We start from the raw sequence: 24,976 nt of genomic DNA, 5'->3' as shown, positions 1-24,976 counted from the left end.
AATAACCCGGAGATACAAAATAACAAAGAGCTCCACCAAGCTAATCCAACCTCCACAATATACAACCACACACAAAGACAAGGGGGCAGAGGGAACACTTATACAGGTACTGACGAGGGGATATGAACCAGGTGTGTGGAATAAACAAGACAAAACAAATGGAATGATGAGATGAGGAGCGGCAGTGGCTAGAAGGCCGGTGACGACGAACGCCGACGCCTGCCCGAACAAGGAGAGGAGACAGCGTCGGAGGAAGTCGTGACAGTGAGTAATAAAACCATACTCATCTTGGAGAAATAATTACTACTTTAGTAATTGTGAGATCAGACACACATCTTCTTGATGTGTTAAAAACATGTTTCTATATCATGACTCTTACAATTATCATACAGATACAGTTCCTGATTCCCCAGTTAGTGACTATTTAGAATGATGTAAATGATGTGAAATAGAGAGGGCTGTCAGTATGTAAACTTCTATCCTCCTGATGACGTGGCCATTGAAGAGAAACGAGATCACACGAAGCCATGTTCTCCCTGCATATTCTGTTTCAGGATGACGCACACAGGCTGCATCCCAATTAAATGGCACCTGATTCCCTATAGTGTGCACTACTTTTGACCAGGGCCCACTATATAGGGTGCCATTCCGGACGTAGCCACAGAGAGGTAACTCTGGCGGCCATCAAGCAGCCACATAGTGTTTTTCGTTCTCTGCCTAATCATCTTGCATAATGCCCTTGATTTGTCCTCCCTCTCCACTAACAATGCATTGACATGGAGATGAACTCAGCCGGCAGTCTCAGAGACGAGAGGTCTTGTTTTTGTCTCATAACTGCCAATCAGTCTGAGAAATCAGTCACTGTTCAGATTCCAGCGCAGTACGTAAAAATACCATTATTCTGTTTCTAACATCCCATCTCCAGCCCCTGTGCAAATTGGAAAGTGCTTCTTACTATGTAAACCAAACAGGAGGATTGGAACAGTACTGAACTTTTTCCTCAAGTCACCATATTGCTAATTTTCCTGGGTCTTGGTAGTCCAGTGATTAAGTGGCATGGTTGATGTAGCTCTCGCTCACACCTTGTCCTCCTTTCTAATTTCTCAATTTCTCTCATACCTCTCTTTCTCTCTCTGTCCCCCTTCTCTTCCCCTTGATAACGTCACACAGAGGAAGGCATGCTCATTTGCACAATGTCAGCGAGATCTAATTTATCTGGTTTTCCATCTCAAGAGCACACAGAAAGTTGCTCACAGCCAGTCAACCAATCCTCTGTCCCTGTAAATTCTCATTCTCACTCCAGAAGCAGTGGTGACAGTGAAGAGAGAATGATCACCCTCAGAACCAGTCCTTACTTCACCTTTAGTGTTATGAGAGGTCCAATCTGAATGCTTCAACGGTTCCTATTCCATGTCTATCGTCATGATCAGTTCTCCTGTGTGCTGCGAAATGCGTTAGCTGAATAAAACAAGGAGGATGCATAATATAAATAACATCATGACAGTACAAGCACATAACCACGTCTGGAATGCTGTACACACTCTTGTGTGTAAAGATAGTCATCCAGGAATCCCAGGCCGTCCTGGAAAGCAGTAGCACTTGTTACTGAGTGGACTATCCTGACTCATTAATGAATCCCAGGACTTCCTGGAAAGCAGAAGCACTTGTTACTGAGTGGACTATCCTGACTCGTTATTGAATCCCAGGACTCCCTGGAAAGCAGTTGTTACTGAGTGGACTATCCTGACTCGTTATTGAATCCCAGGACTCCCTGGAAAGCAGTTGTTACTGAGTGGACTATCCTGACTCGTTATTGAATCCCAGGACTCCCTGGAAAGCAGTTGTTACTGAGTGGACTATCCTGACTCGTTATTGAATCCCAGGACTCCCTGGAAAGCAGTTATTACTGAGTGGACTATCCTGACTCGTTATTGAATCCCAGGACTCCCTGGAAAGCAGTTATTACTGAGTGGACTATCCTGACTCGTTATTGAATCCCAGGACTCTCTGGAAAGCAGTTATTACTGAGTGGACTATCCTGACTCGTTATTGAATCCCAGGACTCCCTGGAAAGCAGTTGTTACTGAGTGGACTATCCTGACTCGTTATTGAATCCCAGGACTCCCTGGAAAGCAGTTATTACTGAGTGGACTATCCTGACTCGTTATTGAATCCCAGGACTCCCTGGAAAGCAGTTATTACTGACTGGACTATCCTGACTCTTTAATGAAATGGCATTAATGTCAAATAGATGTATTTTTTCTTTTCATTTAAATGTTTTGTCATTTAGCAGACACTCTTAACCAGAGCGACTTACAGTAGTGAGTGCATACTTTTTCATTCGTACTGGTCCCCCTTGGGAATCGAACCCACAACCCTGTCTTTGCAAGTGCTATGCTCTACCAACTGAGGCAAACAGTTCTGGATATAAATAGGAGTGTTGACCTCTTGAACACACCTCTGAGGAAGACAGATACCAGTGCTACCGTCTCCCAGATGTTTATTGGATCCTTACTTAACCAACAGAGCCCCCCCACCCAGTAGATTGACAGAGGCCTGTATATCCCACCCAGTAGACTGACAGAGGCCTGTATATCCCCCCCAGTAGACTGACAGAGGCCTGTATATCCCCCAGTAGACTGACAGAGGCCTGTATATCCCACCCAGTAGACTGACAGAGGCCTGTATATCCCCCAGTAGACTGACAGAGGCCTGTATATCCCCCAGTAGACTGACAGAGGCCTGTATATCCCCCAGTAGACTGACAGAGGCCTGTATATCCCCCAGTAGACTGACAGAGGCCTGTATATCCCCCAGTAGACTGACAAAGGCCTGTATATCCCCCAGTAGACTGACAGAGGCCTGTATATCCCCCAGTAGACTGACAGAGGCCTGTATATCCCCCAGTAGACTGACAGAGGCCTGTATATCCCCCAGTAGACTGACAAAGGCCTGTATATCCCCCAGTAGACTGACAGAGGCCTGTATATCCCCCAGTAGACTGACAAAGGCCTGTATATCCCCCAGTAGACTGACAGAGGCCTGTATATCCCCCAGTAGACTGACAGAGGCCTGTATATCCCCCAGTAGACTGACAAAGGCCTGTATATCCCCCAGTAGACTGACAGAGGCCTGTATATCCCCCAGTAGACTGACAGAGGCCTGTATATCCCCCAGTAGACTGACAGAGGCCTGTATATCCCCCAGTAGACTGACAAAGGCCTGTATATCCCCCAGTAGACTGACAGAGGCCTGTATATCCCCCAGTAGACTGACAAAGGCCTGTATATCCCCCAGTAGACTGACAAAGGCCTGTATATCCCCCAGTAGACTGACAGAGGCCTGTATATCCCCCAGTAGACTGACAGAGGCATGTATATCCCCCAGTAGACTGACAGAGGCCTGTATATCCCCCAGTAGACTGACAGAGGCCTGTATATCCCCCAGTAGACTGACAGAGGCCTGTATATCCCACCCAGTAGACTGACCGAGGCCTGTATATCCCCCAGTAGACTGACAGAGGCCTGTATATCCCCCAGTAGACTGACAGAGGCCTGCGTACAGTCCTACAGTATATGCTAGAGGATGGCTGAGCTGTAGCTCAGAGACTCTGAGTGGACACGCTCTCAGGCCTGTAAATTGGCTAAAAATGAAGAAAGTTCCCCTATCTGCAGTCAGAGCCCTGGCAGTGAGACTGAGGAGAGGGACATTCACAGGCTGCAGGCTGCAGTACAGCGCTGGTCAGCCAGGCACAGAACCACTTCTCCAGACCTGGCTGGCTGGAACACACACTTCCCTCTACTCTTTCCAGGCTATCGAGTGGACCGAGAGTCTCTTTATTATCCACACCTGGCAGAAGTGCACTCAATGTGAAAAATAGAATGATGGCAGCAGTGAGAGTGCCATGTGATTCTTGCTGAACCGTAGGAGAGGTTTCGGCTAAGGATAGCCTAGCTGTACTATATTGATATATAGTAGGCTGTAATGCCAACACATAACTTAGTGTTTTGTGCTTGTTTTAATTTAGGGGCGTTGTTGGTTAAGTAAGGGTCCAATAAACATCTGGGAGACGGTAACACTGGTATCTGTCTTCCTCAGAGGTGTGTTCAAGCGGTCAACACTCCTATTTATAGCCGTATTAATAGTTAAGCAAAGGAGGTAACACATATTTTACATAAACATTACAAAGTCAACCAGAAACATGCCACAACATGAATGTGCTGTTACTCAATGGACCATTAGTAACTGATACCAACTGACACTTTTCTTAGATGACCCAAAGCACAGCTCCAAACTATGCAAGAACTATTTAGGGAAGAAGCAGTCGGCTGGTATTCTGTCTATAATGGCGTGGCCAGCACAGTCACCGGATCTCAACCCTTTTGAGCTGTTGTGGGAGCAGTAAGAAGTGCCCATCAAGCCAATCCAACTTGTGGGAAGTGCTTCAGGAAGCATGGGGTGAAATCTCTTCAGATTACCTCAACAAATTGACAACTAGAATGCCAAAGGTCTGGAAGGCTGTAATTTATGCAAATGGATGATTCTTTGACGAAAGCAAAGTTTGAAGGACACAATTATTATTTCCACTAAAAATCATTATTTCTAACCTTGTCAATGACTACATTTCCTATGCATTTTGCTATATTTCCTATTCAAACTCATTTCATGTATGTTTTCATGGAAAACAATGACATTTCTAAGTGACCCCAAACTTTTCAACGGTAGTGTATGTGTACTGACTGCATTGATTCCACATTTCGGCAACAATTAGACAAAACCAAAAAACAACAGATCAGATTCGGAAAACTAGAAAGGCACCTGACATCTATACTTCTCTGAACATTGATTGGCACATAAAGCATGTCTATAAACATCATTATAGTCTTTTTTTTAAACTAAATATCTTCCTCAACAAAACAACCTTTCTAATTCTAGCTGTCTGTTTAAACTTATCTAACTAGGGCTGGCAGACATAGGCGGTAGACATACTGTGGAGGTGGTATCGTATTAACAGTGATAATGACTTTCGGTTTGTGTGCTGGAAGATGAGCCAGTTAGCTTTGATCGTATGTTCTGAGGCCCACCAGCTCTCTCTCCCTCTCTCTGTCTGGCATGATGGCCATGGAGCTGCACCCCACAGACTACACCAACACAACTCAACACATTACAACTAACAGAAAAACATCAGTAGAATGACAAATAGGAATAGTTTACTTTAGATCAAAGTAAATATAATTACAAAAAAGGTTCACTTTAGAGTGATCCATATACACTTTGGAAGCATGGTCCTTGCTCAACAATCCTAGGACCTAGTAATAAACTCTTCACCCAACTATGACCCCAGCTAAATAAAAGCCCAAAACGTCCCTACTACGAGTCCCTGCTTTCTGCTTCCTTAATTGAATCAGCAGCCATTTTATTTTACAGTTTCTTTGTCTCGTGTGACTACATTCAGTTTACATTTTAAACCAAGAGACACTCTGAAGAAAGAAAAGAACAGAGTGAAGCCGTCCTTTCCAGCTGATGAAGAGGGCTGATTTATATTCAACCACAGCAGTGACTAAAATACCTGACGTTAAAAAAGTGGAACTGACAGCATTTTAGCAACATGAAATCTTATCCTAATCTGTTAATATACACCCCCAGGAAGAATATGACACTTGTTTAAACATTTTCTGACAAGCGAGCACTTAGATATGGTCATTTTCACGTTTTCATAAATTCTTAGAATGTTTGGGAATGACGTATACTAAGGCATTTGTGAGAATTATATAGCAATATAGAGTGGGAAAGTGGCCGTGCATTTGGACAATTAATAGACACTGCAGTAAATAAAATCTAATAAAAACATCTGTTTTGTCCAAGACCGGAGTCTACGCAGACCAGTGCACTATAGCCAATCAGAGCTACAGTAGGCCTTTATACAAACAAGCCATTTGCCACACGGGCCTGCCATCATTAAATTTGAACTGGACTGTGTGTTTACAGGCAGTTGCAACAGCGCGACTTTAGATCATTAGAACGCATTCCCCAAAAGCCACAAAATACACCTGAATGGATTTCTGCAAATATATAAATACCACGGGAGTCATCTTACATTTGGGAACAGTACAGTCCTATTGATCAAACAACAGTGCTTCTACATCTGCATTGCTTGCTGTTTGGGGTTTTAGGCTGGGTTTCTGTATACCACTTTGTGATATCTGCTGATGTAAAAAGGGCTTTATAAATAAATGTGATTGAACCATGAAAAGATAAGCACTCAGTTATGCACATAAACAACAACAAGATCAACAACTAATGCTAGCCAGAGCAAGATGAGCTAAAATCTAACGAAGGAACATTAGATAAACCCTCTCAAACTTTTTCAGCTAGTTGGCCATCACAATTTCACTGATAACGATGGGGAATTGTAGCCTACTCGTCCTTCTGCAGCTTGTCTGCCGATACATGCTTGTCCCAAAAAAGCACGCACGCTAACTGGCTAAAGTTGGCTAGCTTGCTAGCTAGCTACTTCCAGACACAAATGAGAGAACACCTCAATCTGACCATTTTACTAATTGTAGCAGAGCTGGTTAGGCTGTTTACATGTTATCTAGAGCGTTCTTGACTAACTATTACTTTTTTTGACACCGCTCATATTCAGCAGGTGTTGTGCATTCATAAATTCATGAGTTATTCTGCGCTTTGGCACACTCAGATGAGAGTGCTCTGAAATCGGAGTAGATAGCCAGAGTGAATTTGCGAACGCAAGAGATATGCTAACTGGATAACAGTTGCTGAAGTTCTTGCTAGCTAACCAAATGACACCTGCATCTCTAGCTTTGTACAGCCACCAAAAAAACGATATGAGGGGAAATTGTCAGTCACTCACCCACTCCTCCAATGGCATGACATGACATCCTCCTAGCTAACGTTAGGCTCCGTGTTTTTAGCTTGCTACATAAATAGATATGCTAGCCTATTAGCCACGTTATGACTGACTTGTGATCATTGTCCTTGCTAGTTTGATTGTATTGACATTCTTAGCCTTAGTTCAATTTGTCAGTTTTTGTCCAAAATATTGAGTCATTGAAATTGAAACAGTGCATCCCGAATGGAGGAAACAAACAATGTACCTGGCCAGATGTGATTTACAACCTGATAGCAATATTTTTGGGAATACCAAGAAATGTATTGGTGAATTATATTAATCATGCATTGAACTGCAATCATCTATTCTGCCAACAATGCCTTCGTGTACGTCATGGAATGTTGAGTCAACTAGAACCTATTTTTAAAACCTCTTATAAAGTTGGTTGTGTAGCATAAACTTAGAATTTGATATTTTTGACTGATATTATGATTGTCTGTTTGTTTAATATCTGCAGTAGTTAAAACACTGTCAGTTCCACTTTAACACAGCAGGGTGCCGCTAATGGTTATGCACATAGAAATAGAATGAATAGAATGGACGTATTTCTATGGTTAAGCACTCGCCGTTCAACATCTGCAGCTGGTGGAGGCTCCCTGGGAAATAAACCTTGTGTTGTCATATTTGCAATTAAAGTATGTCAGTTAATATTCTGAACAATCCTACCATGAATTACTTAAGCAAATACAATATGGCTGATTAGGCCTATACCTGTAATTATTACTGTAGCCTATGATTTCTGTAACTTCATCTATCAGATACACTAGGTCATTGCCATCACTAGCCGGCTACCACCTGGTTACTCATCCCTGCACCTTAGAGGCTGCTGCCCTATATACATAGACATGGAATCACTGGCCACTTTAATAATGCAACACTAGTCACTTTAACAATGGTTACATACTGCTTTGCTCATCTCATATGTATATACTGTATTCTATTCTACTGTATTTTAGTCAATGCCACTCCGACATTGCTCGTCCTAATATTTATATATTTCTTAACTCCATTCTTTTACTTTTTGATTTGTGTGTATTGTTGTGAATTGTTAGATACTACTGCACTGTTGGAGCTAGGAACACAAGTATTTCGCTACATCCGCAATAACATCTGCTAAATATGTGTATGTGACCAATAAAAATCTATTTGATTTGATTTGATTTTACCTGTGAAAAAATACTTCCAGTAAGTGATTAAAAAATAACAATAACCTTGTATCATTCTCCAAAAAGCTGTGTTGTCTAATCAGAGTAGATAATGGTGAAGGTGCATGAAGATGGAGGAATTCAGATATATGGTCATTGTTTTTAGCACTACCCACAGAGTTCTTAAACTACGGCACGCAACATGGTCCAATGTGCCAGTAAATCAGCACCATCTACTGTTTCAGTTTTTCAAATTGCCGCTGTCTTAGAGCAAGAATTGGGGTCAGTATACGCTCCTAATGCCGATACAAAAAAGGGTAACAGAGAGCAATGTACAATACGGCGAACTTAACAAACTAGGAATTTGTGGTAAGTACATGGGGGCCGACATCTTTATGCACCTTCACCGTTGTTGCTGTATACTGTCTCTGTGTAGAACAAAATGTCCTATCTCAATATCCACAGTCCACAGTGCTGGTGTAAGCTTCTCTAAAACCCATTCTGCTGACATATCTAGTCGACGCAATGATGGGCACCAGCTAGGATGGATAATTAGCTCCTTAATCTGATGCTCTGTACTGAAATGCAGTAGCAGTGCGTGAGTAAAATCACCGGGGAAGCCAAGCCAGAACAAAAAAGCCATATTACAACCTATGTGTTGTGATAATTGCGTTGTTTGCTATATAACCTGTTAGTTCATATGCCTTGACACCGTGATATATAGGCCTAAGGACGAGACAATAAGAAGACACAGTGGCAGAATAAATTCAACCACACAGTGTCAGAATAAATTAAACCGGTGAGCAACATCTGTCCGGTGGAGTCCACAAACCATATTGCATGTAACAAACAATTACATGACCTACTGCATGGTCAATGTTTCCGACATCTTCGGACTACTAAACAACTATTGATTTAGAACACCGGACTGTTACCCAAGTCACAATGAAAACAGGAGCTGCTTCCACTATTCCAGCACCATTTCAAGTTCAACATTTCAATATCATCAAATCACCTAAGCTTAGACTAATACACGGACAACTAAAAGATACCAAAAACAATTTAGTCCAATCAACGTAAGCTGAATATCATGTGGCTGTCCATGGTAATGATTTATGTGTGTGTGTGTGTGTGTGTGTGTGTGTGTGTGTGTGTGTGTGTGTGTGTGTGTGTGTGTGTGTGTGTGTGTGTGTGTGTGTGTGTGTGTGTGTGTGTCTGCGTAAGTAGAAATTACATGTTGACTCAACCTACTTGTAGAGAAATGCCAATGCCATCCTCCTCTCTTTCATGTTGCCGAAACGGTCTATCACTCTGTCATACAGTACACGCTTTTAGTTTTTGTTGTCCCAGGCTACCTGGCTAAAATGCTTGCTCACTAGCCTAACTTCCATTCATGGGCAACATTAGCTAGTTAACATTAGCCTTCTACATCTAGCTACATATTGAACTTCCATCCTCTCAGGCCAAGGGCACAATGTATGAATTAATGGTTGGATTAGAATCGCCGTTAAAATCATTGGCCAGTACGGAGAATTAAGTAAAACCACAAGTCCAATTCCCTATCGCCATCCATGGCTAATTTAGGAAAGGGACAATTTTAGCTAGCTAGCCACCAGAGGACAACAACACAACGAGATACAACAATTTAAGTTGTGTCTGTCAATGACGTATTGCTCTCGATGTGACGTGAATCAAATCCAAACTGGTTTCCCTTGACACTGTATTTTGGTGCACCAGGACCATTCACAGTTGAGATCGCTCAGTTTAGATCAATGCTGATTGGATATTATTCTATACTTTTTTTTATCAAGGGAGGCCAAATGCTCGCTGGCTTCCCTTGCATTCAATGTTACGGGCGGCAACAATATCATACTCTTTTTGACCAGACAGCCTCAGATAGATGGGCTACACATACAGAGACAGAGGGGCACTGTTTTGCTCGCTCGGATACTTTCTCCAAAGAGATACACTACATGAATAGAAGTATGTGGACACCTGCTCATCGAAAATCTCATTCCAAAATCATGGGAATTAATATGGAGTTGGTCCCCCCCTTTGCTGCTAAAACACCCTCCACTCTTCTGGGAAGGCTTTCCACTAGATGTTGGAACATTGCTGCGGGGACTTGCTTCCATTCAGCCACAAGAGCATTAGTGTGGTTGAGCACTGACGTTGGGCGATTAGGCCTGGCTAGCAGTCTGTGTTCCAATTCATCCCAAAGGGGTTCGATGGGGTTGAGATCAGGGCTCTGTGAAGGCCAGTCGTCAAGTTCTTCCACACCAAACTCGACAAACCATTTCTGTATGGACCTCGCCTTGTGAATGGCAGCATTGTCATGCTGAAACAGGAAAGGGCCTTTCCCAAACTGTTGACACAAAGTTGGAAGCACAGAATCATTGTCATTGTATGCTGTAGCGTTAATATTTACCTTTACTGGAACTAAGGGGCCTAGCCCGAACCATGAAAAACATCCCCAGACCATTATTCGTCCTCCACCAAACTTTACAGTTGGCACTATGCATTGGAGCAGGTAGTGTTCTCCTGGCATCCGCCAAACCCAGATTAGTCCGTTGGACTGCCAGATGGTGAAGCGTGATTCATCACTCCAGAAAACACTTTTCCACTGCTCCAGAGTCCAATGGCGGCGAGCTTTACACCACTCCAGCCAACGCTTGGCATTGCATATGGTGATCTTAGGCTTGTGTGCAACTGCTCAGTCATGGAAATCCATTTCATGAAGCTCCCAACGAACAGTTATTGTGCTGATGTTGCTTCCAAAGGCAGTTTGAAACTCGGTAGTGAGCGTTGCAACCGAGGACAGGCGATTTTTACGTGCTTCAGCACTCGGCGGTACCGTTCTGTGAGCTTGTGTGGCCTACCACTTCGCGGCTGAGCCGTTGTTGCTCCTAGACGTTTCCACTTCACAATAACAGCACTTACAGTTGACCGGGGCAGCTTTACCAGGGCAGAAATTTGATAAACTGACTTGCAGTGGTGGAAAAAGTACTCAAATGTCATACTTGAGTAAAAGTAAAGATATCTTAATAGAAAATGACTCAAGTAAAAGTGAAAGTCACCCATTCAAATACTACTTGAGTAAAAGTCTAAAAGTATTTGGTTTTAAATATACTTAAATATCAAAAGTAAAAGAAAAAGTATTAATCATTTCAAATTCCTTATATTAAGCAAACCAGACGGCACAATTTTCTTGTGTTTTTAAAATTGAAGAATAGCCAGGGGCACACTCCAACACTCAGATATTTCTTTACAAACGAAGCATTTGTGTTTAGTGAGTCCGCCAGATCAGAGGCAGTAGGGATGACCAGGGATTTTTTCTTGATAAGTGCGTGAATTTGACCATTTTCCTGTATGGAGTAAAAATTAAATTATTTTCATTAGGAATGTAGTGAAGGAAAAGTAAAAGTTGTCAAAAATATAAATAGTAAAGTAAAGTACAGATACCCCAAAAAACTACTTAAGTAGTACTTTAAAGTATTTATACTTAAGTACTTTACACCACTGCTGACTGGAAAGGTGGCATCCTATGACGGTGCCACGTTGAAAGTCACTGAGCTCTTCAGTAAGGCCATTCTACTGCCAATGTTTGTCTATGGAGATAGCATGGCTGTGTGCTCCATTTTATACTCCTGTCAGCAATGGGTGTGGCTAAAATAGACGAATCCACTAATTTGAAAGGGTGTCCACATACTTTTGGTGATGTAGTGTACATTCAGCCTCTTGCGAATTGAAGGAAAATTATGAAACACATTATTTTACATGTTGTTGTTGTTGTTTTTTCTGTGTTTTTTTGTTTGTTCATGGCTTCCCTTGGCGCCATGAATACACGCCACTGCTGAAATGACCGAGATTTGAGAAAGACCGGCCGTTCCATTTGCTCCATTTGTTTGTTGATTCGAAAATAGAAACAAATCTGGTATTCTCTGATAGTTCTGCTAATTGTCATGCAGAACATTCATTATGAAACCTATGCATGGCATTATATGAGCAACTACAGATCACTGTTCCTATAGTGATCACATCTGCAGGGAGATTGGCTCACTCTAAGTGGTTAATTATGATAACTGCATTAAAGCGGAGTGCACTGCATTATAAAGTTTAGGATGATGAATAAGAGAAAAATCAATCCTAGCGTTACTGTAGCGTTACTGAATTTACCACAGGTGGACTCCAACAAAGTTGTAGAAACATCTCAAGGATGATCAATGGAAACAGGATGCACCTGAGCTCAATTTCGAGTCTCGTAGCGAAGGGTCTGAATGCTTATGGAAATGTGATATTTTGACCTGTTTTTGCTTTGTCATTATGGGGTATTGTGTGTAGATTGATGAGGGGGGCAAACCATTTAATCAATTTTAGAATAAGGCTGTAATGTAACAACATGTGGAAAAAGTGAAGGTGTCTGAATAGTTTCCGAATGCACTGTAGATGAATGAAGTTCAACTTTATGGCATGACTAACCTTGCAGGAGGGCTAAAAGTTAACATAGTGTCATTGTTCAGCCGTGGGTAGTGATAAATAACGATGTGACACAACAGAATTAGGCGGATCCTGACTGCAGGTCTGGCACCCTTTCAACTTCAGTACACTACACCCACAGTACCAGAGGACTTAATGTGCTTTTAAATTAAAATGAAAAAAATGGCTGCCACAGAGAAAACATACAAGAAAAGGCAGTGAATAGACACCAGGATTACAGGAGGGTTCTTGAGAACACTGTATATAATAATAGGACAATGTTAGACCTCTAGTCAATCAATGCTGCTCCTCTGTCTGTCAGACACAATTTATTTAGTGAAGTCACATCACTGTAGTACACTGATTCATCACCTGGAACAACCTGGTGGATGCCTGAATGAAGGACAATACCAGCTGGCCAATGGGCTATGTGTCTTTGTGTGTCTATAAATTATGTTTGACTCCATTTCGATGAAGCAAAGTGCACCATTAGGGCTTGTATGCAGCACAAATACTTGTTAATGACCTTAGTAAATATTGAAAAGTCTTAGAATGTTTGAGAATGGTGACTTCTGGACTTTGGCAATGTGCTAAGAAGTGTTTGAGAAAAAAGGAGCGAGAGCAGATGTAGATTTTTTCCCCACATTTGTTTAAAGGCCCAGTGCAGAATTTTTTTTGTTTTTCCTATTACAGTAAAGTACTTAATTGTTACCCAGAAATAATTTGATATTGATATAAAAATGGCTGCATTGGGCCTTTAACCGAAATGCATTGTACAAGGACACAATACTTCCCTCATAACGTCTAGTCCAGTCACTCACAATAGTGAGAAAGAAAAGGATGCTTCCTTTGTGGTTGGACAGGAAGTGGTAGTGTTACATAGTGGATTCTCTATGAGATCACTTGTTAGACAGGAAGTGGTAGTGTTACATAGTGGATTCTCTATGAGATCACTACAGTGACCTCTCTACCACTCCTGTTGCTGGAGCTAAACAGGTTCCTATTTACACATTATTTATTGGAGGATTATCTGTAAAAAGCTAACGTATGCCTATTGTCTAACCTGTTCCCATTGTATGAACTATGTCCAGCTCCATAGTATATTCCTCCCATCCCTGTAGGGAGATATGCCCGGGTTGGATATTGAATTATACGACGGCTCACTCCCACATAGTTAATGGCATAATTAACCCAAAACTGGTTACGTCAGAGGAGGTTACAAAGTTGCCTTAGGGGAGGATTAAACCTTACTATATTTAGAATCCAAAAATGAATAAAATAATTAATGGAAAATGTGAACAGTTGTCCAATCAATGAAGTGTATTGACCTTTGTGCCATAGCCTCTTAATGAGTTTTTCTATTCCACTGTATGCATTCTACTGTATGTTTGTAAAGTAGCAGCATCAATATATTTGTTGTTATAGTGTGTTGAGTCTCTAGTGTGGAGCGGGGTTCTCCAGGCCAGCTGTAAACAGGCTGACATGCAGGAGTGATCAGGCCTTACCGCCTTCAAACTGCAGGGGAGGAGAGACGTCATGCAGGCAGGGAGGGAGGGCAGCTCAGACACCGGGCCCAAGCTCCCAAGCTCCTGCAGCCCAGACACCAGGCTTAAGCTCCTGCAGCCCAGACACCAGGCCTATGATCCTGCAGCCCAGACACCAGGCCTAAGCTCCTGCAGCCCAGACACCAGGCCTAAGCTCCTGCAGCCCAGACACCATGCCTAACCCCAGGATCCTGTTGACCCACTGCAACCATGCAGAAAATGAGAAAGGACTGATAGTTACTGAAAATAGGAATTGAATAATTTATTTGTTTTGACCAAGTGCCTACGACGGTGGGAGAACAGTTTTTAAAGGACGGCGGGCTGCTACTTACTTGGACGCACCTACTCATTCAAGGGTTTTTCTTTATTTTTACCATTTTCTACATTGTAGAATAACAGTGAAGACATCAAAACTATTAAATAACACATATGGAAGCATGTAGTAACCAAAAAAGTGTTCAACAAATCAAAATATATTTTACATTTTAGATTCTTCAAAGTAGCCACCCTTTGCCTTGATGACAGCTTTGCACACTCTTGGCATTCTCTCAACCAGCTTCACCTGGAATGCTTTTCCAACAGTCTTGAAGGAGTTCCCACATATGCTGAGCACTTGTTGGCTGCTTTTCCTTCACTCTGCGGTCCGACTCATCCCAAACCATCTCAACTGGGTTGAGGTCGGGTGATTGTGGAGGCCAGGTCATCTGATGCAGCACTCCATCACTCTCCTTCTTGGTCAAATAGCCCTTACACAGCCTGGAGGTGTGTTGGGTCATTGTCCTGTTGAAAAACAAATGATAGTCCCACTAAGCTCAAACCAGATGAGATGGCGTATCACTGCAGAATGCTGTGGTAACCATGCTGGTTATGTGTGCCTTGAATTCTAAATAAATCATTGACAGTGTCACCAGCAAAGCACCCCCACACCATCACACCGCCTCCTCCATGTTTCACAGTGGGAATCACACATGCGGAGATCATCCGTTCACCTACTCTGTGTCTCACAAAGACATGACGGTTGGAACAAAAAATCTCAAATTTGGACTCATCAGACCAAAGGACAGATTTCCACCGGTCTAATGTCCATTGCTCATGTTTCTTGGCCCAAGGAAGTCTCTTCTTCTTATTGGTGTCCTTTAGTAGTGGTTTCTTTGCAACAATTCGACCATGAAGGCCTGATTCACGCAGTCTCCTCTGAACAGTTGATGTTGAGATGTGTCTGTTACTTGAACTCTGTGAAGCATTTATTTAGGCTGCCATTTCTGAGGCTGGTAGCTCTAATGAACTTATACTCTGCAGCAGAGGTAAATCTGGGTCTTCCTTTCCTTTCCTTTGAGAGCCAGTTTCATCATAGCACTTGATGGTTTTTGCAACTGCACTTGAAGAAACTTTCAAAGTTCTTGAAATGTTCCATATTGACTGACCTTCATGTCTTAAAGTAATGATGGACTGTAGTTTCTCCTTGCTTATTTGAGCTGTTCTTGCCATAATATGAACTTGGTATTTTACCAAATAGGGCTATCTTCTGTGTACCACCCCTACCTTGTCACAACACAACTGATTGGCTCAAACGCATTAAGAAGGAAATAAATTCCACAAATTAACTTTTAACAAGGCACACCTGCTATTTGAAATGCATTCCAGGTGACTACCTCATGAAGCTCGTTGAGAGAATTGGTAACACGCCGTGAAGGACTGAAATCCTGCAGCGCCCGCAAGGTCCCCCTGCTCAAGAAAGCACATACAGTGGGGAGAACAAGTATTTGATACACTGCCGATTTTGCAGCTTTTCCTACTTACAAAGCATGTAGAGGTCTGTAATTTTTATCATAGGTACACTTCAACTGTGAGAGACGGAATCTAAAACAAAAATCCAGAAAATCACATTGTATGATTTTTAAGTAATTAATTTGCATTTTATTGCATGACATAAGTATTTGATACATCAGAAAAGCAGAACTTAATATTTGGTACAGAAACCTTTGTTTGCAATTACAGAGATCATACGTTTCTTGTAGGTCTTCACCAGGTTTGCACACACTGCAGCAGGGATTTTGGCCCACTCCTCCATACAGACCTTCTCCAGATCCTTCAGGTTTCAGGGCTGTCGCTGGGCAATACGGACTTTCAGCTCTGGCTAGGCCACTCCAGGACCTTGAGATGCTTCTTACGGAGCCACTCCTTAGTTGCCCTGGCTGTGTGTTTCGGGTCGTTGTCATGCTGGAAGACCCAGCCACGACCCATCTTCAATGCCCTTACTGAGGGAAGGAGGTTGTTGGCCAAGATCTCGCGATGCATGGCCCCATCCATTCTCCCCTCAATACGGTGCAGTCGTCCTGTCCCCTTTGCAGAAAAGCATCCCCAAAGAATGATGTTTCCACCTCCATGCTTCACGGTTGGGATGGTGTTCTTGGGGTTGTACTCATCCATTCTTCCTCCAAACACGGCGAGTGGAGTTTAGACCAAAAAGCTATATTTTTGTCTCATCAGACCACATGACCTTCTCCCATTCCTCCTCTGGATCATCCAGATGGTCATTGGCAAACTTCAGACGGGCCTGGACATGCGCTGGCTTGAGCAGGGGGACCTTGCGTGCGCTGCAGGATTTTAATCCATGATGGCATAGTGTGTTACTAATGGTTTTCATTGAGACTGTGGTCCCAGCTCTCTTCAGGTCATTGACCGGGTCCTGCCATGTAGTTCTGGGCTGATCCCTCACCTTCCTCATGATCATTGATGCCTCACGAGGTGAGATCTTGCATGGAGCCCCAGACCGAGGGTGATTGACCGTCATCTTGAACTTCTTCCATTTTCTAATAATTGCGCAAACAGTTGTTGCCTTCTCACCAAGCTGCTTTCCTATTGTCCTGTAGCCCATCCCAGCCTTGTGCAGGTCTACAATTTTATCCCTGATGTCCTTACACAGCTCTCTGGTCTTGGCCATTGTGGAGAGGTTGGAGTCTGTTTGATTGAGTGTGTGGACAGGTGTCTTTTATACAGGTAACGAGTTCAAACAGGTGCAGTTAATACAGGTAATGAGTGGAGAACAGGAGGGCTTCTTAAAGAAAAACTAACAGGTCTGTGAGCCGGAATTCTTACTGGTTGGTAGGCGATCAAATACTTATGTCATGCAATAAAATGCAAATTAATTACTTAAAAATCATACAATGTGATTTTCTGGATTTTTGGATTCCGTCTCTCACAGTTGAAGTGTACCTATGATAAAAATTACAGACCTCTACATGCTTTGTAAGTAGGAAAACCTGCAAAATCGGCAGTGTATCAAATACTTGTTCTCCCCACTGTATATAATAATAATAATATGCCATTTAGCAGACGCTTTTATCCAAAGCGACTTACAGTCATGTGTGCATACATTTTTACGTATGGGTGGTCCCGAACACACTACCCTGGCGTTACAAGCGCTGTGCTCTACCAATTGAGCTACAGAGGACCACAAGTCTGAAGTTTGCCAATGAACATCTGAATGATTCAGAGGAGAACTGGGTGAAAGTGTTGTGGTCAGATGAGACCAAAATCGAGCTCTTTGGCATCAACTCAACTCGCCGTGTTTGGAGGAGGAGGAATGCTGCCTATGACCCCAAGAACACCATCCCCACCGTCAAACATGGATGTGGAAACATTATGCTTTGGGGGTGTTTTCCTGCTAAGGGGACAGGACAACTTCACCGCATCAAAGGGACGATGGACGGGGCCATGTACTGTCAAATCTTGGGTGAGAACCTCCTTCCCTCAGCCAGGGCATTGAAAATGGGTCGTGGATGGGTATTCCAGCATGACAATGACCCAAAACACACGGCCAAGGCAACAAAGGAGTGGCTCAAGAAGAAGCACATTAAGGTCCTGGAGTGGCCTAACCAGTCTCCAGACCTTAATCCCATAGAAAATCTGTGGAGGGAGCTGAAGGTTCGAGTTGCCAAACGTCAGCCTCGAAACCTTAATGACTTGGAGAAGATCTGCAAAGAGGAGTGGAACGAAATCCCTCCTGAGATGTGTGCAAACCTGGTGGCCAACTACAAGAAACGTCTGACCTCTGTGATTGCCAACAAGGGTTTTACCACCAAGTACTAAGTCATGTTTTGCAGAGGGGTCAAGTACTTATTTCCCTCATTAAAATGCAAATCAATTTATAACATTTTTGACATGTGTTTTTCTGGATTTTTTTGTTGTTACTCTGTCTCTCACTGTTCAAATAAACGTACCATTAAAATTATAGACTGATCATGTCTTTGTCAGTGGGCAAACGTACAAAATCAGCAGGGGATCAAATACTTTTTTCCCTCACTGTATGTACATGTCAGTCAGCCGCAAATGTCTGCATGTTTTAGTTTAGTCAACGTGAAAAGAGCAAGATGAAAATGCTTCCTCTCCCCAGAGAGCCTGATATGATGCCAGTCCATTACTGAATGTCAATGTCAACCACATTCTAGATCTACACTACTGTGAAGAGCCATTGGTTATTGGTTTATTCATGATGACAGGTTGCCTGGCTACCCAGACTCCTTGCTCCGGCCACGCCCACGGACGTTAGTTTCTTCTCCTCCATGAGTCTGGATCTGAGTACCTCCCCGACCCTTCACCGAATGCAAACTCATTCGGGGCCATCTGATTGGTCCAGAAACCGATAGGTTGGGCAAGAGCCAGAACACACGTGGGTAAAGTGGCGGTTTGAAAATGTGTCATTGGCTTTGATAATTTGATTGGTTAGAGATGATCCAATCGATGATGACTTTGTTTTGTACAAGGCCCTTTTGCCCTCGTCACCACAAAGGACTTCAATGATGGCAGTCTGAGACTAAAGTATGTAGCGAACGACAGAGCAGCAGAATAATTTAATGTGAGTCATCATATGACAGGAGCATGAAAGCAGAAATCTCATAACCAGGGATATTAAAACCTCTTGAATAATAGGGCAACATTTAGATCTCCTACTAAATAGACATACCCAAACAAATAATTCTTCATGAGATGGCCATAAACAATAACTGGTAATGTTGCATAGTTTTTTAAAGGTCTGGAATTCACCTTTCTGGTAAAAATAGTTAGAAATTGCTGAAGTGTACTCACTTTTGAGGACACAAGCTCAAGTACATAGTACAAATATTACCAAAACATGAAAATATGAAAAATAATACAGTATATGATTTTTTTCCTATTCAACAAAAGTGTGGAAATAGGGCTTGAAATGACTGAAACGCTTTCTAAATATAGTAACAATCAAATGATAAATGACTTACTATAAGAGTTGACATTTCACTGAGCGGCGCAGAGACACTACTCAAATGTGTGCAGAATGGTTTCAACTTCAGATTTAAGCACGAAGTGGTCTTTCAATTCTATGAAATTATTTAGTATTTTTTCACGTTGACAGCTCTAAATCCGGCTGAGAATATCACAGCGACAGAAACCACAATGGCTGGATCCGCTTGACTGTCACCGTTTAGATGCCATCTACCAAGCTGGGCTCACTCGCTCAGAGGAAGAGAAAATTGATTATTTGTCTGGATAGGCCAGAAAATATGGCACGTCACTCCCTATGTAAATGTAGGGTGTGAAATCTGACACTTCAAGTCAGCTCCACCGAGAGAGTGGTAACAGAGAGCAGACAGATGGGGCTTTCTGCCACTATAAGAAACTGGACCCTACGACATTCACAGAGTGCTTTGTACACAAAACTCAGTCGGAACCGGTCCACAACAGCTCAAAGTCCCCAATATTCTCTCTCTCTCTCCAGGCCCGACTCAATTCCTCAGCTTTTTGGCTTGAGAGTGTGGATTCATCTGCTTCATCCAGAGGATATGAGATCTCTCAGGCAGCCTGGTACTCAGATGTGACATTTACCAGAGAGAGATTCTCAGACTGCTCTCCATCAGAGGACCACACTTAAAGAAGATTGTAGGGGAGTCTGAAGAGATGAGACAGCATGACAAGGGGTCTACCATCAAAGTCCTGCTGTAGACTGCAATCTGACTATCTGTTCTTAGGAATGATTGTTTTTGGACTATTCGTTTTTCAAATAGGATTGAAATTCAGACAAATTTAGGCAATCTCACACATGCATGCACAGGCGTACACACATGCACGCACACACACCCACACGCACACATACACACACACACACACACACACACACACACACACACACACACACACACACACACACACACACACACACACACACACACACAGGTCTGGTATCGGAGCATCATGTCTGATACCAACAGGCTCAGAGACAGCCATCAGACTGCTGAATACTTGAACTGGACTGATCACCTGCATTGACTCTCCACACCTTAGCACACATGCACTCACCCACTCTGATACACACTCATCCACACACACACACACACACACAAACACACAGTACCAGTCAAACGTTTGGACACACCTACTCATTCCAGGGTTTTTCTTTATTTTCACTATTTTCTACATTGTAGAATAATAGTGAAGACATCAAAACTATGAAATATCACATTTGGAATCATGTAGTAACCAAAAAAGTGTAAAACAAATTTTAAAAAATGTTATATTTGAGATTCTTCAAATAGCCACCCTTTGCCTTGATGACAGCTTTGCACACTCTTGGCATTTTCTCAACCAGCTTCATGAGGTAGCCACCTGGAATGCATTTCAATTAACAGGTGTGCATTGTTAAAAGTTAATTTGTGGAATTTATTTCCTTCTTAATGCGTTTGAGCCAATCAGCTGTGTTGTGACAAGGTAGGTGGGGGTATACAGAAGATAGCCCTATTTGGTAAAATACCAAGTCCATATTATGGCAAGAACAGCTCAAATAAGCAAAGAGAAACGACAGCCCATCATTACTTTAAGACATTAAGGTCAGTCAATACGGAATATTTCAAGAACTTTGAAAGTTTCTTCAAGTGCAGTCGCAAAAACCATCAAGTGCTATGATGAAACTGGCTCTCATGAGGACCGCGACAGGAATGGAAGACCCAGAGTTAACTCTGCTGCAGAGGATAAGTTCATTAGAGTTACCAGCTTCAGAAATTGCAGCCCAAATAAATGCTTCACAGAGTTCAAGTAACAGACACATCTCAACATCAACTGTTCAGAGGGGACTGTGCGAATCAGGCCTTCATGGTCGAATTGCTGCAAAGAAACTATTACTAAAGGACACCAATAAGAAGAAGAGACCTGCTTGGGCCAAGAAACATGAGCAATGGACATTAGACAGGTGGAAATGTGTCGTTTGGTTTGGAGTCCAAATTTGAGATTTTGGGTTCCAACCGGCCTGTCTTTGCGAGACGTGGTGTGGGTGAACGGATGGTCTCCACATGTGTAGTTCCCACCGTAAAGCATGGAGGAGGAGGTGTTATGGTGTGGGGGTGCCTCGCTGGTGACACTGTCTGTGATTTATTTCGAATTCAAGGCACACTTAACCAGCATGGCTACCACAGCATTCTACAGCGATACACCATCCCATCTGATTTGGACTTAGTGGGACTATCATTTGTCTTTCAACAGGACAATGACCCAACACACCTCCAGGCTGTGTAAGGGCTATTTTACCAAGAAGGAGAGTGATGGAGTGCTGCATCAGATGACCTGGCCTCCACAATCCCCCGACCTCAACCCAATTGAGATGGTTTGGGATGAGTCGGACCGCAGAGTGAAGGAAAAGCAGCCAACAAGTGCTCAGCATAAGTGGGAACTCCTTCAAGACTGTTGGAAAATAATTCCAGGTGAAGCTGGTTGAGAGAATGCCAAGAGTGTGCAAACCTGTCATCAAGGCAAAGGGTGGCTATTAGTAGATTCTCAAAAATAAAGTATACTTTGATTTGTTTAATACTTTAATGTTTACTACATGCATATGTGTTATTTCATAGTTTTGATGTCTTCACTATTGTTCTACAATGTAAGAAATAGTCAAAATAAAGAAAAACCCTTGAATGAGTATGTTTCCAAACTTTTGACTGGTAGTGTACATACACACACACAGACACACATTCATGCTACACATACTGTACATCACAATTACTGCTACCTGACTCTTATTTACTATTGCTAATACTGCTCAATTTAAACACTTGCCCCCCAAACCCAGCTTTCTCTGATACCTGTGTAAAGTCTGCCTTCCTGTATTATACTAATGCTAAAATGTCTATTCTATTCTACTGACCCATTTACTTTATGTTAGTATTCTAGTATTTTATTATTTCGTATTGTTGTTGCATTGTCGAGAAGGAACCTGTGCATTCGACAAATCAAACTTGAAACTTCAAACACACACACACACAAACACACACACACACACACACACATCTAAAATAGGAAACCTTCTGTTATAATAGAACAGAAAAAGACAGACATAAACTGTCTGTGATTCTGACTAGGAGCTCTCATGAATTTACATGACATCCTGCAGAGTGGTAGAAAGAAAAACATAATGTGATTGCTCTGAGAACAATATGGCAGTGGCGGTTGGTTGGGGAGAACTTGGCAGGGCCATCCCATCCCACTCATGTCTCAGACCTTTACACAGCCTGAAATAGCAACAGTGTTAATGGGATTGGAAGAGACGGTTTAAATGCCAGCCACTAAACAAGCATTTATCTGGCTTTTCATTGCTGTTTAGCATCCTAAGCATTAACTGCACCCCTCCATGTCCCCTCTGGGCTTGGTTGAAATTAATCCAAATGTACTCTTCAACAACATTTACATTTACATTTACGTCATTTAGCAGACGCTCTTATCCAGAGCGACTTACAAATTGGTGCATTCACCCTATAGCCAGTGGGATAACCACTTTACAATTGTTTTTTTTTTTGTTTGTTTGTTTTTTTTTGGGGGGGGGGGGGGGGGGTAGAAGGATTACTTTATCCTATCCCAGGTATTCCTTAAAGAGGTGGGGTTTCAAATGTCTCCGGAAGGTGGTGAGTGACTCCGCTGTCCTGGCGTCGTGAGGGAGCTTGTTCCACCATTGGGGTGCCAGAGCAGCGAACAGTTTTGACTGGGCTGAGCGGGAACTATGCTTCCGCAGAGGAAGGGGAGCCAGCAGGCCAGAGGTGGATGAACGCAATGCCCTCGTTTGGGTGTAGGGACTGATCAGAGCCTGAAGGTACGGAGGTGCCGTTCCCCTCACAGCTCCATAGGCAAGCACCATGGTCTTGTAACGGATGCGAGCTTCAACTGGACGCCAGTGGAGTGTGCGGAGGAGGGGGGTGACGTGAGAGAACTTGGGAAGGTTGAACACCAGACGGGCTGCGGCATTCTGGATGAGTTGTAGGGGTTTAATGGCACAGGCAGGGAGCCCAGCCAACAGCGAGTTGCAGTAATCCAGACGGGAGATGACAAGTGCCTGGATTAGGACCTGTGCCGCTTCCTGTGTAAGGCAGGGTCGTACTCTCCGAATGTTGTAGAGCATGAACCTGCAGGATCGGGTCACCGCCTTGATGTTAGCGGAGAACGACAGGGTGTTGTCCAGGGTCACGCCAAGGCTCTTCGCACTCTGGGAGGAGGACACAACGGAGTTGTCAACCGTGATGGCGAGATCATGGAACGGGCAGTCCTTCCCCGGGAGGAAGAGCAGCTCCGTCTTGCCAGGGTTCAGCTTGAGGTGGTGATCCGTCATCCATACTGATATGTCTGCCAGACATGCAGAGATGCGATTCGCCACCTGGTTATCAGAAGGGGGAAAGGAGAAGATTAGTTGTGTATCGTCAGCGTAGCAATGATAGGAGAGGCCATGTGAGGATATGACAGAGCCAAGTGACTTGGTGTATAGGGAGAAAAGGAGTGGGCCTAGAACTGAGCCCTGGGGGAAACCAGTGGTGAGAGCACGTGGTGCGGAGACAGCTTCTCGCCACGCCACTTGGTAGGAGCGACCGGTCAGGTAGGACGCAATCCAGGAGTGAGCCGCGCCGGAGATGCCCAGCTCGGAGAGGGTGGAGAGGAGGATCTGATGGTTCACAGTATCAAAGGCAGCAGACAGGTCTAGAAGGACAAGAGCAGAGGAGAGAGAGTTAGCTTTAGCAGTGCGGAGAGCCTCCGTGACACAGAGAAGAGCAGTCTCAGTTGAATGACCAGTCCTGAAACCTGACTGGTTTGGATCAAGAAGGTCATTCTGAGAGAGATAGCAAGAGAGTTGGCTAAAGACGGCACGCTCAATAGTTTTGGAAAGAAAAGAAAGAAGGGATACTGGTCTGTAGTTGTTGACATCAGTGGGATCGAGTGTTGGTTTTTTGAGAAGGGGTGCAACTCTCGCTCTCTTGAAGACGGAAGGGACATAGCCAGCGGTCAAGGATGAGTTGATCAGCGAGGTGAGGTAGGGGAGAAGGTCACCGGAGATGGTCTGGAGAAGAGAGGAGGGGATGGGGTCAAGCGGGCAGGTTGTTGGGCGGCCTGCAGTCACAAGTCGCAAGATTTTATCTGGAGAGAGAGGGGAGAAAGAAGTCAAAGCATAGGGTAGGGCAGTGTGAGCAGGACCAGCAGTGTCATTAGACTTAACAAACGAGGATCGGATGTCGTCAACCTTCTTTTCAAAGTGGTTGACGAAGTCATCCACAGAGAGGGAGGAGGGGGGGGGGGGGGGGGGGGGGGGAGAGGATTCAGCAGTGAGGAGAATGTGGCAAAGAGCTTCCTAGGGTTAGAGGCAGATGCTTGGAATTTAGAGTGGTAGAAAGTGGCCTTAGCAGCAGAAACAGATGAAGAAAATGTAGAGAGGAGGGAGTGAAAAGATGCCAGGTCGGCAGGGAGTCTAGTTTTCTTCCATTTCCGCTCAGCTGCCCGGAGCTCTGTTCTGTGAGCTCGCAATGAGTCATCAAGCCACGGAGCTGGAGGGGAGGACCGAGCCGGCCGGGAGGATAGGGGACACAGGGAGTCAAAGGATGCAGAAAGGGAGGAGAGGAGGGTTG

General features: G+C 43.5%; 1 protein-coding gene across 1 annotated transcript in view; it reads right to left on the bottom strand.

Moving 5' to 3' along the window:
• The window catches only part of LOC311105032 (uncharacterized protein), a gene marked incomplete at its 5' end in the record, with an annotated part of 107,379 nt that overhangs the window by 71,682 nt on the left and 10,721 nt on the right, over nucleotides 1-24,976 (bottom strand). The window contains one exon of the mRNA XM_084147011.1: nucleotides 2,645-3,361. Within this exon, the coding sequence (XP_084003137.1) occupies nucleotides 2,645-3,361 (717 nt within the window). The remainder of the gene's footprint in view (nucleotides 1-2,644; nucleotides 3,362-24,976) is intronic.

This window comes from Coregonus lavaretus (genome assembly GCF_964263955.1).
Source record: "Coregonus lavaretus genome assembly, chromosome: 29".
In the NCBI taxonomy this organism is placed as follows: Eukaryota; Metazoa; Chordata; class Actinopteri; order Salmoniformes; family Salmonidae; genus Coregonus; species Coregonus lavaretus.
The sequence above is the reverse complement of the archived record's forward strand: the minus strand, read 5'-3'. Positions and strand labels throughout refer to the sequence as shown.